The sequence below is a fragment of the Phascolarctos cinereus genome, unplaced genomic scaffold, assembly GCF_003287225.1.
Source record: "Phascolarctos cinereus isolate Bilbo 61053 unplaced genomic scaffold, phaCin_HiC Scaffold_4;HRSCAF=312, whole genome shotgun sequence".
Lineage (NCBI taxonomy): Eukaryota > Metazoa > Chordata > Mammalia > Diprotodontia > Phascolarctidae > Phascolarctos > Phascolarctos cinereus.
The window spans coordinates 347929500-347941529 of NW_027555847.1; the positions used below are offsets into that span (position 1 = coordinate 347929500).

Sequence of the window (12030 nt, forward strand, 5' to 3'; positions counted from 1 at the left end):
TCGTACGCTCCCAGAGCGCTGAGTGCCCCGCCTTGGGGAGCGGAGCGCGCACCCGGATGACCCCGGCGGCGGCGCGGAGTGAACAGGTCTCCCCTCACCCTCCCCCGCTCTCCCCCCTTCCTCCTCACAACCGTGGCTTCGACCCGGGCTCTGTCAGGAGAGCGAGGCTCCGCCGAGCCGCGTCCGCCGAGGGAGCTCAGTCCCGCGGGAGCCACGGTCAGGGCAGGGTAAGGCGACGCCTTTTCTCCTCAGTCCCCATCCCACTCCCACCCCCGCGGTCCGGAGCCGGCCGAGCGCCGCCGCCCCGAGGGAGCCCCTGCCCCGGTCCCCCGGGGAGGCCCCGACGACTCTCGAGCGCGGCCTCGGGCTGAGGTCAGCTGGCCCCTGAAGGGGGGGGCGTGGGGACGCGGCCTGGGCCCGGCCGGAGGCGGTGCCTCGGGCGGTGGGGTTGGGGTCGAGCTTGGGGGAGGCGGGGCCGGAGCGTCCTGAGTGGAAAAGCCTCCCCGCGGATGACCCCGGGGCGGCGCGGGCCCTCGCGGGGGCGCACCCAGGGCCGCTGTGGCCGCGTGTCGCCCCCCCCCGACTCCCACGGAGGGGTAGACCTCGAGTAGCTGCCCAGGCCGCCGGTGTGGGGGGCGGAGCAAGGAGCCGGGTGGGTGCGGGGCCGGGCCGCTGCCTCGGGGTTCCGCGTCCCGGCTGGCCTGGCCCTTTCTCCGCCCCCTACTCTTCCCTCCCTCCATGAGGCCCTAGCGGGGCGGGGCGGAGCAGCGCTGGGGGCGGGCCGAGGCGAGAGCGCAGCTCCGCAGCCCCGGCTCTCTCCCTGCTCCCTCCCTCCTCCCTCCCGGAGCGGCGGCGGCAGCCGGAGGAGGAGCATGTCGGACGGTTTTGACCGGGCCCCAGGTGCTGGTCGGGGCCAGGGCCGGGGCCCGGGGCCGAGGAGGCGGAGGGGGCGGGCCCGAGGGCGTCGGTTTTCGCGGCGGAGGCGATAGCAGCGGAACCGCGGAGCCGGGCGAGCGGCCCCGACCGCAGCAGCCCCCGCCCCCCGAGCCGCTGAGGCCGCCCAAGACGTCCCCTCCGCCCGGGGCCCTGCCAGAGCTCCCGGCCGCTCCCGACCGGCCGCCTCCGGGCGGGCCTCCCGCAGGTACACAGTGGCGGGGGGGGGGGAGCCTCGGCCCATCCTGCCCCCCCGCGCCCCGACCCGGACACTGTCCGCTCCCCCTTCTCCGAGTGTCCTGGACGGGGGACGGGTTCGGCGTGCAGCCGCGGCCCGCGTCCTCCCCTCCTACCTCTCGCCCACCCGGAGCCTTGTTTTTCATTGACTTTATGGTTTGAGTTTTGGGGGGGGCGGGGGAGGGACGGGAAGAAGCCGGCGGGGCGCCTTTGTGCTTCCCCGGGCAGGGCTGGGTTCGGGCCTCCGAGCGCTCCTGCTGTGGGGAGAGGAAAAAAGACAGCCCCCCTGTTATTTGGAAGAGAGCCGGGTACTAACCCCCATTTTATCCCAGCCCCCACCCCCCCGCCCCAATGTCCTCAGCATTCCCTTTGGGCAGCGGGGCCATACACTGCTACTAAAGCTGCTCGGACATATGCAGCTTCTTTTCGGGGTTTTCACCTCTTCCTTAGAAATGGCCGTACTTTTTGTCGTTGTGTTGTAACTTTTAAAAAGGAAGACTCCGTCCGAGGGCTTTTCTCTTGAAAGCAATATCACAAAGGAATTTAAAGAGTTAACATCTTTCTCCGTTCTTTCTTAGAACATCCGAAGCCTACGAGAGCTCCACCTAGTTCACAGGATAAAATCTCCCCCCGTGCTTCAGTAATGGCTAAACCCCAGGTGGTTGTAGCACCTGTGTTTGTGTCGAAGTTGTCCGTAAATGCCCCAGAATTTTACCCATCAGGTTACACTTCTAATTATACAGTAAGTATCGGCATTTTTTGTTACAGTTAGCTTTGTGATAGTTATTGACTTTTCGAATATATCATCAGCATGTTTATGCGTGTGAAGGATGTCTTATATGTACAGTTGGAGTTTATCTGTAAAGGAAATAATGAATTTTTTTTATCATTTTTGGTTTTAAAGAGGTTTTAAAGATGGCTTTAACTGTATTATATTTCAGAAGATATGAACCCCTAGAAGTTTTAGAAAATACGAAGTAGAAAATTAGTGTGTTATTAGGTCTCTATTGATAATTGTGTTATATGCAAAAATTATGTGGCATGTTTTGGTTGGTTTAATAATCTTTAATTGACTATTTGACTAACCAAAATTAAGGATAGGGCTTTAGTAGTGGAAAGATTAGGTACCCTCAAATTGATGCGTTGTAAGTTAAGTATGAACACATTCAAATATAACACCTTTTACTAACACATAAAAACGTGTTTTAAAATGCATATGTGGAAAAAATACTGTCTTTTTTGATTTTTCCCTTTTGAGTCTTTTTTTGTATCAAGATTACAAAAATACAAAAGCTGCAGGCATCTAAGATTTATAAAGTAAGCAAAGACAACATAGTACTAGAAACACTATGAACGGTTTATAAAAAAAATTACAGTCTCTTAATGAAAAAAGATTTTAGTCAAAGAGAAATGAGAGGAAATGATTAAGTTAATGGGTTAAAGAATAGTTGATCTCAGCTTCTGGCCATTTCACTTAGTAGCTATGTGACCTTCAGTAAGTCCTTTAAGTTTTCAGAGCTTCTGTTTCCACATCTGCAAAATGTAATAACTGTCTCAAAGCATTGTGAGGAAAGAAATTTGGAAATCTTAAAAGTTCTATATAAAGTATAAATTGTGATTATGTTCATTCTTAGATTATGGAACTAAAGAGGATTTAGTTTGGTGGTTCAGAAAAATTCAAATATGTTGAAGACCCCTTGAGGAAAAAATGAGGTAGAAAAGGAAGAAAATAAGTGTGGGGAGACAAGAAGAACAAAACTGATCTGTCCTAGAGAATTTGAAAGTGGAAGGTAGTCTCTGTATAAGTATAGCACAGGTGAGAGTAGATATGTAAGACTTCTCAGAAATTATTTGTTGCCCAAAATACAAAAGGAAGCTATTGAAGGGCTGTAAGAGAACTTGGGTTGCTGTCATTCATAACAAGGGGAAAAAAGTGGTGGTGGATTTCTCTTCTAAGAGTTCAGTCTGTTTCCCATAATGTTCATTTTATTCTCACAACTTAGCAGAGAAGTAGCGCTGGGTAGTAGCTACAGAGCTGTGAACTAGAAGCCAGGAAGACCTGGGTTCAAGTTCTGTCTTTGACAGATACTGGCTATGACCTTGGGCAAGTCACTTAACCTCTCAGAACTCTATACTAGTGGTGTCAAATTAAAATAAAACCACAAATTAATTTATGTTGTATTGTTTTATATTGTTAAACATTTCCCAATTACATTGTAATCTGGTTCAGGCCTTGAGTTTGACACCACTGCTGTAGGCAACTCTGTAAGATTTTAAGTAGCAGACAAAATGCTGGTCTGCATTGGTAGAGGGAACTTATTTCTAACAAGCACTTGACTGTTCCTGCTACGCTAATGTGCTTGGTGCATAGCACAGATGACTCCCAAGGCAATGCACTGCCTAGTTTGCCAGGGCATCACTAGCTCAGAGGTATGTGAAATTTTTGCTACAGTATAAGTGAATTTTGGGTTTAAAACTACACATAGAAAGGTCTCATCATTCAGTTACATATGACTGAAAGCATCGATCAATCCCTTCTAGAACCTAGAATTAATAACTGTTAAGGTGGTAAAGGAACTTTGGGATCATCTAGTCTAACCTCCTTATTTTACAGATGAAAAAAAACAAGAGGTCCTGGGAGTCCAAGTTACTTCCTCAAAAATCTAGGCTTCTATAATCTGATTTTTTGGGAGTCATTCTTTTTACTTACTAATTCATTCTTGCTTCCACCACAGTGTTGTTACTTCCTCAAGATTGGGGGGGAGGGGGAGGCACCATTTTTCTTACTTGCTAATTCATTCTTCCACCAGAGTATGATGGGGGGGGGGAGGTCCTCTCTTGCTTTGCAGCCATGTTGAAGCCTCAACTTCAAGTAGTAACTAGTTTCCTTTAGCCACCTAAAACCTGACAATCTGCCTTATTTTGATTACAGAAATTTCCTGAATTAGCAGGTTTTTTTGTACTAAGTATGGACCTGAGTGTGCTCTTAGGACCTTTTCAAACTTTCAGCTAGCCAATGCAGGTAACCTCATATTGGCCGTGCCCAATGTTCTTCATCCTCTCAGACCAGAAGTTCCTTTACACTAGTGAAACAATCCTCCTTTCCGCTCACCCCCAAATTACCACTGACCTTCTTGGGAGTCAATATATTCAGGAACCCTTTGCCATTATTTCTTCATTAATCCTTGACACTATTGTACAAATGAATTTGGAGAGAGTTCTTGTATTTTTACTACATCTGATCAGTTAATAGTAGATTGTAGATCTCATTGTTTCTTCTTCTAAAGTTGTTTAATTTGTGAATTAAATGTATCTGGAATTTGAATGCTGAATTGCTTACCTACCAGTTTTATTACTTTGTTTTGAAATAAGATTTAACCGGGGGATGGAGTGTGTTAAATTATGCAAAGGAGACCTTGTAATAGGTAATCATGTATTTTTATGAATGGGAACCTTAAATGTGTGAGGACTTATAAAAAAAATTTTCAACAAGTATTTTTAAAAATTTGTCCCTCCTACTCCTACCCTCTGTTGAATAATTTTTTTAACCCCTTAATTACATAGCTTCATAATCAGGCAGAACACATTCCCACATTACAATGTCTGAAAATTTGTCTCTTTCTATATTTTAATTTCATTACTTTTTCAGGAGGTGAGTGGTTTGTTTGATCTTCATTCTTTTGAACTTATGATATATCAATTCATTGATCAAAGTTCTGAAGTCTGAAAATTGTTTTTCTCTGTAATGTTATTATATAAATTGTTTTCCTAGTTATTTTCACTTTGCTCTGCATTATTTTATAATGGACTTCCTTTCTTCCTCAGAAATCATCCACTTAAAATGACAGTACATTAATATATCACAGTTTGTTCAGCAGTTCCTGTAATAAGAAAACCCCTTAGTGTCCATTTTTTGGCTTCCATAAAAAGAGCTGCAATAAATATTGACATATAAAACCTTTTCTGCTTTAATTTCTGTGGAGTATAGGCCTAGTAGTGGTATAGCTGGGTTAGAGTATGCACAGTTTGGTGGATTTCTGGGCCTGATTCCAAATTGTTTTTCAAATTGCTTGGACAGATACACAGACAGTAAGGTGCCCTAGTATATGTCTCCTTCAATATTTGTCATCTTTTCTGGTGTGATAGAGGTAAGGTAGAACTTCAAAGTTGCTTTTTATTTGTATTTCTCTAATTATTAGTGATTTAAAGTATTTTTGTATAACTTTGATAGCTTAAATTTCTTCCATTAAAAGCTACGTGTTTATATCCTGTTACCATTTATCTATTGGGAAAGTGACTCTTAGTCTTACAAATTTGAATCACATCTTCATGTATATCTTGAAAGTGAGACTTTTATCAGAGAAACATGTTGCAAGGATTTATTTTCCCAGTTATCTGTTTCTCTTCCAATTTTTACTAAATGAGTTGTGCCAAACTTTTAAATTTTAAATAGTGATGTTTATCCATTTTATCTTGTTTAATCCTGTCACTTAATCACTTCATGAACTGTTTCTTTATCCATAAATCTAGGGAGATAATTTATTTGTTCCTCTGATGTATTTGATGTGACTTTTAATGTCTTAATTATGTATCCATTTGGAGCTTATCTTTATATAGTATGTGGTTTGAAGTATTGATCTGAAGCTAATTTCTACCAGACTGCTATTCAGTTTTCCCAGCAGTTTTGGTCAAATAGTGAATCCAATGTAAGGACTTTTTGAAAATTGTTCAAAATTATAGTTTTAAAAGTAGATTTAACAAAATTGGCTTTAGAGGTATGCCTGTTATCTGTCTTTGGTTCTTTAAAAGACATTAATTTTTAGATCCAGATTTTATAGCCTTTTTAGATCCAGATTTTATAGCCTATGACTTCTACTGGATATAGCATCTTTCATAAGGTATTCTTAAAAGTAGCTTTTTCACCCCTCAAACTTCAGGTTTTTGAGTTTGAGTTAAATTAAGAAATACTAACCTTTAGGGAAGAGAGCTTAAAAATCAATACTTTGGTAGCTCATTGTTAGCCTTTAGAGATCTTCTCTAAAGTTATATAAAAATAATTTCTTAGATTCTGATAGTTGGCATCTTGGTGGAATAATTAGAAAGCTGGTATGGAAGCCAGGAAGACCTGGGGTCTTGCCTCAACACATACTGGCTGTGTTGGCCAAGTCAGATTCTGAGTGGTAGAGAAATCTGTAGTTTGCATTGCCAGAGGGATTACCTGAGATTTACTCATGAATTTCATTGTGTGTGTGTGTGTGTGATTATATCTTGTAGGATTCTTCCTATGAAGATGGATGTGATGGTTATCCCACTCTTACAGAATATGTACAGGAGTTTTTGAATCACCTTACAGAACAGCCAGGAAGTTTTGAAACTGAAATTGATCAATTTGCAGACACTCTTAAAGGCTGGGTCACTACTGATGATGCTTTGCAAGACCTCGTGGAACTCATCTACCAGCAGGTATGTTCTATATTTTGGTTTTATATCATTTGCTCTTTTAAGTATAGCTTCCTTGGAGCCCAGAGGAAATTGGTAATGTCCAGTGCTTGAGAGGCTTAACAGATGATAGCCTGTACTTATTTTACCTTTTTATGCTTTTGGAGTTGTATTAAATTGCATGGACGAGAGGACTCTTCCTACCCCCTTCCTTTTACCTATAAAATTTAGAAATAAATAGTATCACTTTACTTTTTTCCTTCTTTGGCTTAGATTATATAGCATATTGAAATAGGAGTGAGAACATGCAGAAACAATAAGTTTAGAGAAAAAAGTTTAATAAATATAACAGTCTCTGACCTCATGAACCTTATAACCATTACCTTTTCCTCCTCCTTTTTCTCCTGTCCTCTTACCCCCATGTCATCAATAGGGACTTGAGTAAAAGCCAGGGTATTTTTAAAATCCTACAAAATAGTTTTTAATATAAAAATGTTCAGCTTACAATCAATGCTCTTAATCTGCTTCTACAATAAAGTGGAATTTAGAAACTTTTAAACATATTTAGTTGAAATAAATATTTAGCAGTCATGTAAAAAATTTTTTTCATTGGGCAGTGTGATATAGTAGAACTGCTGAATTTGAGGTGAGACAACTAAATTAAAATACTGGCTTTCCAATTTACTTACTGTGTGATTTTGGGCTTGTCACTTAAGCTATCTGAGCCTTCATTTCCTCATTTGTGAAATAAGGGGATTACCAGTTCTACAACTTCGGTCCTCTATGGTCTTTTCCCATTTAGCCCAAATTTTGTTAGACAGCTAGGTGGCACAGCAGATAGATCGTTGGCTGTGGAGTCAGGGAGATTTAAGTTCAGTTCCCACCACAAACGTTTTAAACTAATTGTGTTACCCTATTCAAGCTATTTGCCTCAATTTCCCTTTTAGTAAAATTGGGATAATAATGGTACCTATCTCACCAGTCATTGTGAGGCTCAAATAAGGTGACATACAAACTACTTTGTAAACCTTACATAAATGCTAGCTCTTACTATGATGAAACTTCTGGGGTTTTTAAGGTTATAGACTTTTGAGAAACTTATATTTTCTTTGTGTTTGGTATTTTTCCACTTATTGGCATAGGTCTTTTTATATCAGTGGAAAAAATATTTGATGATTATTTTAGCTGGTTAATTCAGTTTGGAGTAATAGGAACAGAGTTTTGGATATGATTTCTTGTCTAGGATAATTAGCTTCAGAGAGAGTTTGATAGGCACAGCATTTACCCTTAATGAGCCAGGAATCTTGGAAATGGATGCAGTTAGTCATAGGGAATTGGGTGAAAGAGAATAGAAGCTTCATAGCATTCCATCATGACTACTGAAAAAACAACATAGGCTTCAGAGCCTAGTGGATGGTCTTTGTCTGTGAAAAACACAGCTTTGGAAGAAGATGACATTCTAATTAAAGCATAATATTGTTCTGTCTCTGTTGTTTTGCTATATTATCCTCTCTTCATCATGACACCCAGAAGTTCCTCTCCAGGCTTATTAATCAAAAACCATGAAACAAGTTAGGGGTAAAAAAAAAAAAACTCCCTTGGCTTTTTTTTAGTTGCCAAAGTTTTAGTTTCTATTCCGTGGAAAAGGAGTCTTTTAAAAATGTTTTCCAGTGTGTTAACCTGTTAGTATTTATTTTCTTACTGAGTGTTTTAAGGGATTCTGTCAAAGTCAAGTTATATTCCTAGCTTCATTTCATAGATATGGCATATAATGATAAAATCAATGTCCTCTCAGATTATGAGAGATTATAAAATTTGTGGATTATTTGATCTTCTGTCCTTATCCTTTTGCTTACTTTAAAAAAATCTATCAAACTTTATTTTTAATTATCTAGTATTTATTTTTTCTCTGCGATACCCTAAACCCTTACATAAGCAAAGAAAATCCCCATATTAGCCCTGTCCAAAAACATAGATCCAGTTTTGCTTATTAGTCCATCACTTCTCTGTAAAGAGGTAGGTATGTCTTCTTACTTCTAATGGTAGACAAGGAAGATAAAAGTACTTAAAATTCAGGTTATTCATTTCTGCCAGTTTATAGCAGCCCTGGTAGAAGAAGTGATGGGGGAGATATTACACCTTACAAACAGTTTGGATTATTTGTGAGTATTTTTCACCTATCAAGACCAATTAAGAGTGTATGGCAAATTAAGAGCAGACTTAAAACATAGTACCTAAAAATACTGCAGTTTTTAATCCACTAGGGAAAAATAAGGCCTTCATTCAGCTAGTATATTCTGAGTTCTGTGTTATGCTAGGGGCACTGTGTCAGAAATGAGCAAGCTATAACATTTGCCCTAAAAGAATTTATCATCTACTAGGGAAGATAAGACCAGTACACAAATTACTAGTACAGATCAAAAAGAGTTTAAAAACTATTCAAGACATAAAAAATACTGTGTTAAGTCACATAAAACTATTATCTAGAAAGACCGTTATCCCCTAGTTTTTAACTTTTTACAGTTGGGCCTTATGGTAGCTCTATTATAGATGAAATAACATAGCAATAAAACCATGGTGAAATTAAAAATAAGAATTTTTTTAAGGCTAGTGGGGGGAACAGAAAAACATTTACTAAGTGCCTAACTATGTTCCAGGCTTTGACTAAGTAGTCTTTTCCTTTTATTTATTTTTAATTAAAAAAAAATTTTTTTTGACATTTGGTCTCTCTCTTTTGCCCATGCTGAAAGTGCAGCAGCAACACACTGTTGATCAGCACGGAAGTGCAGACCTCCTCTGTTTCTGATCTAAGCTGTTTCACTCTTAAGAAGCCTGATAGTCCTTCCTTGATGCTCACCATAGTGGTCCTACAGCTGGCTACTTCCCTATCTCATTCTATCTGCCAGCCTTAGCAGAGATTACAGGCGTGTACCTTCACTCTCCTAACCCCCAATCCCACAATAGTGTCTTTTCCAAAAGACTCCAATGTTACTTTAATGTTAAATATGAAAGATTCTAATGAAATGGAGGAAAATTAGGTCAAGAAGCAAAGAAAGCATATTTATGCTTCTCTGGCCTTAGAATTAAGAGAAGCCGTGGCAAGAATTTTTGAATCCCTTTTCCTGGTACATGTTTGAATTCCAGGTAGTGTGCCTCAGAAAGGTTTGTATGGAGAAAAAAGCTTTTCTGAATTTTTAAGCTCTAAAAGGATTGGAAATGGAGGAACACGTAAGTAAATGAGATAGAGGAATCAAAACTTAGCTCCTGTTTCACCTATTCTTGTTTGTTTGTTTTTTAGTGAGGTACACAGCTAGGAAGTATTATGTGTCTGAGGCTGAATTTGAACTCAGGTCCTCTTGACTCCAGGGCGGGTACTCTATTCACAGCTCCACTTAGCTGCTCCCTGTTTCACCTATTCTTTAAATAGTAGGTGGGTGTAGGTGGAATAGTGCTGGATTGAAGTCAGGAAGTCCTTACATCAAATCCTTCATCAAACGTTTACTGCCTGTGTGATCCTAGAGAAGTCACTTAAACTCTAAGACTAATTTTGTCATCTGTAAAATAGCACCTACTTCCCAGGGTTGTTCTAAGGATCAAATTAGATAATGTATGTAAAGTACTCTGCAAAACCCTAAAGCAATAAATATAAATGCTGGCTTTTAGCTTTTGTACTATCTGGCTATAGTGGCAGTTTTTCAGATCCTAGGGGCAGAGTGTTCTTTTTCATTATCTTGAGCTAGGTCCACGAATATTTTCAAAAATTAAATTTAAATTTTATGTAGGAAAAGCATTCAAAATTTTGTAAGAACATTCTGATGTAAAATATGTAGGCTCTTGCTGAGAGAAGTCCCTGAGGATATCGCTTAACTGCAGTAGTTTGTAGAGTGCTAGTAGCATTAGAAGTCTTTAGATACATAAACAAGTAATCTAAAGTAGTAATTTAAACTTAAGGAGTATTGTACAGTTTCTTTTCAGAAGCCCTGTGAGGTAGTTGTTCCAAGTGGTAGAATCCCCATTTTTAGGTGAAGAAGTAGGCTTAAAGACAGTGACTTGGCTGTAGTCATATAGTGTCAGAGCTTAGAACTAAAACCCAGGTCTCTGTTGCCAATTCTAGTGTTCTTTCTCTTGAAAAATGCTTTCTCCTATCTTTTACCACCTAGTAATACCAGTGAGAGAGGGAACATTTTTTCACTTCCTAATCATAAAAAATTTAAGTGACCTAAAGGAATTGGGAGTTGGGGGTGGGGAGAGAAAGGGAGGAGGATGATATGCATCATGATGATATAGGAAGAGATGTATGGTATGGTGTGATGTAAAGGGTTCCAGATTTGTAGTCAGGATATGGGTTCAAATCTCAGCTTTCCTACTTGTTAACCTACAGCAGTTTTCTCAGCTGCAAAATGAGAGAGACTAGATCCAGAGTTCTTAAACTTTCTTTTTTTTTGTTATGGGTCCCCTTTTGTCAGTCTGGTGAAGCCTATGTACCTCTTCTCAGAATGTTTTTAAATGTATTAAGTAAACTGTAGAATTACAAAGGATACCATTTATATTGAAATAGTTTTGGGTTTTTTTGAGTTCATGAATCCTTAGACTAGATGATCCCTAGGGTCCCCATTGCTACATTAAGATTCTGTCATGCTAAGTTAAAAAGGCAAACTTTCCAAATGGATAAACATTCATCGAGTGCTGAGTCTGTTGCTAGGCTCTTGAATGCTTTATGATTTGTTGATAACTGTCAATAGAAAAACTCTCACTAAAGATAACTAACCAACCAATCAGCTGCAGAGCAATGCATTGACCCCAGGTCAGTCCATAGAGTTTGGTGGTTATCTATCAACTAGTAAACCAAATAAGAGAAAGAGGCTAATACCAATTCTTGGAAGTGGTAAAGGGGAAAAAAATGAACAATCTTCAGTGGTGACCCAGTGTACAAGGCTATAATCCTAGAAAATAGTACCTGTGGAGATACAGCTTGGCAACTGTTCCATCAGGTTCCGTGGTCGCATCATTTGAAAATACAGTGCTCCTCTCCAAATCCCTTGGCACTATGAAATGGTTCATTTTTAGAAACTCTTAGATTTTTATCAGTGGAGGTGACAGTACTATCTGCTTTGCCACTGCACCATAAGGACCATTAGACCTTTCCATCTAACTTGCAGTGTAAACCTTTCATATATACTGTATCCCCCATTAGAATGTGAGCTCCTGGAGAGACTGGCTTACTTTTCTCTTTGCATTTCCAGCACTTAGTAAGGTGCTTTTTGCATGTGGCAGTGCTCAATAAAAGTTTCATTCATGTATTTATTCAGTCATAACATTGAAATATTAATGAGAAAAGTGCCACATTGTGTCTTTTGTTTTTCCTTTAAAAACATATTCTTTTTAGTATGACTGTGTGAATTAGGACAGCTGATGTTAAGA

At 40.4% G+C, this 12030-nt stretch overlaps 1 protein-coding gene across 1 annotated transcript in view; it reads left to right on the top strand.

Moving 5' to 3' along the window:
* The first annotated feature begins 791 nt into the window (after window positions 1–791).
* The window catches only part of PAIP1 (poly(A) binding protein interacting protein 1), a 42895-nt gene continuing 31656 nt past the window's right edge, over window positions 792–12030 (top strand). Inside the window, 4 exon segments of the mRNA XM_020996656.2 lie at window positions 792–917; window positions 919–1141; window positions 1749–1912; window positions 6445–6633. Of these exon segments, the coding sequence (XP_020852315.2) occupies window positions 873–917; window positions 919–1141; window positions 1749–1912; window positions 6445–6633 (621 nt within the window). The 5' untranslated portion in view covers window positions 792–872.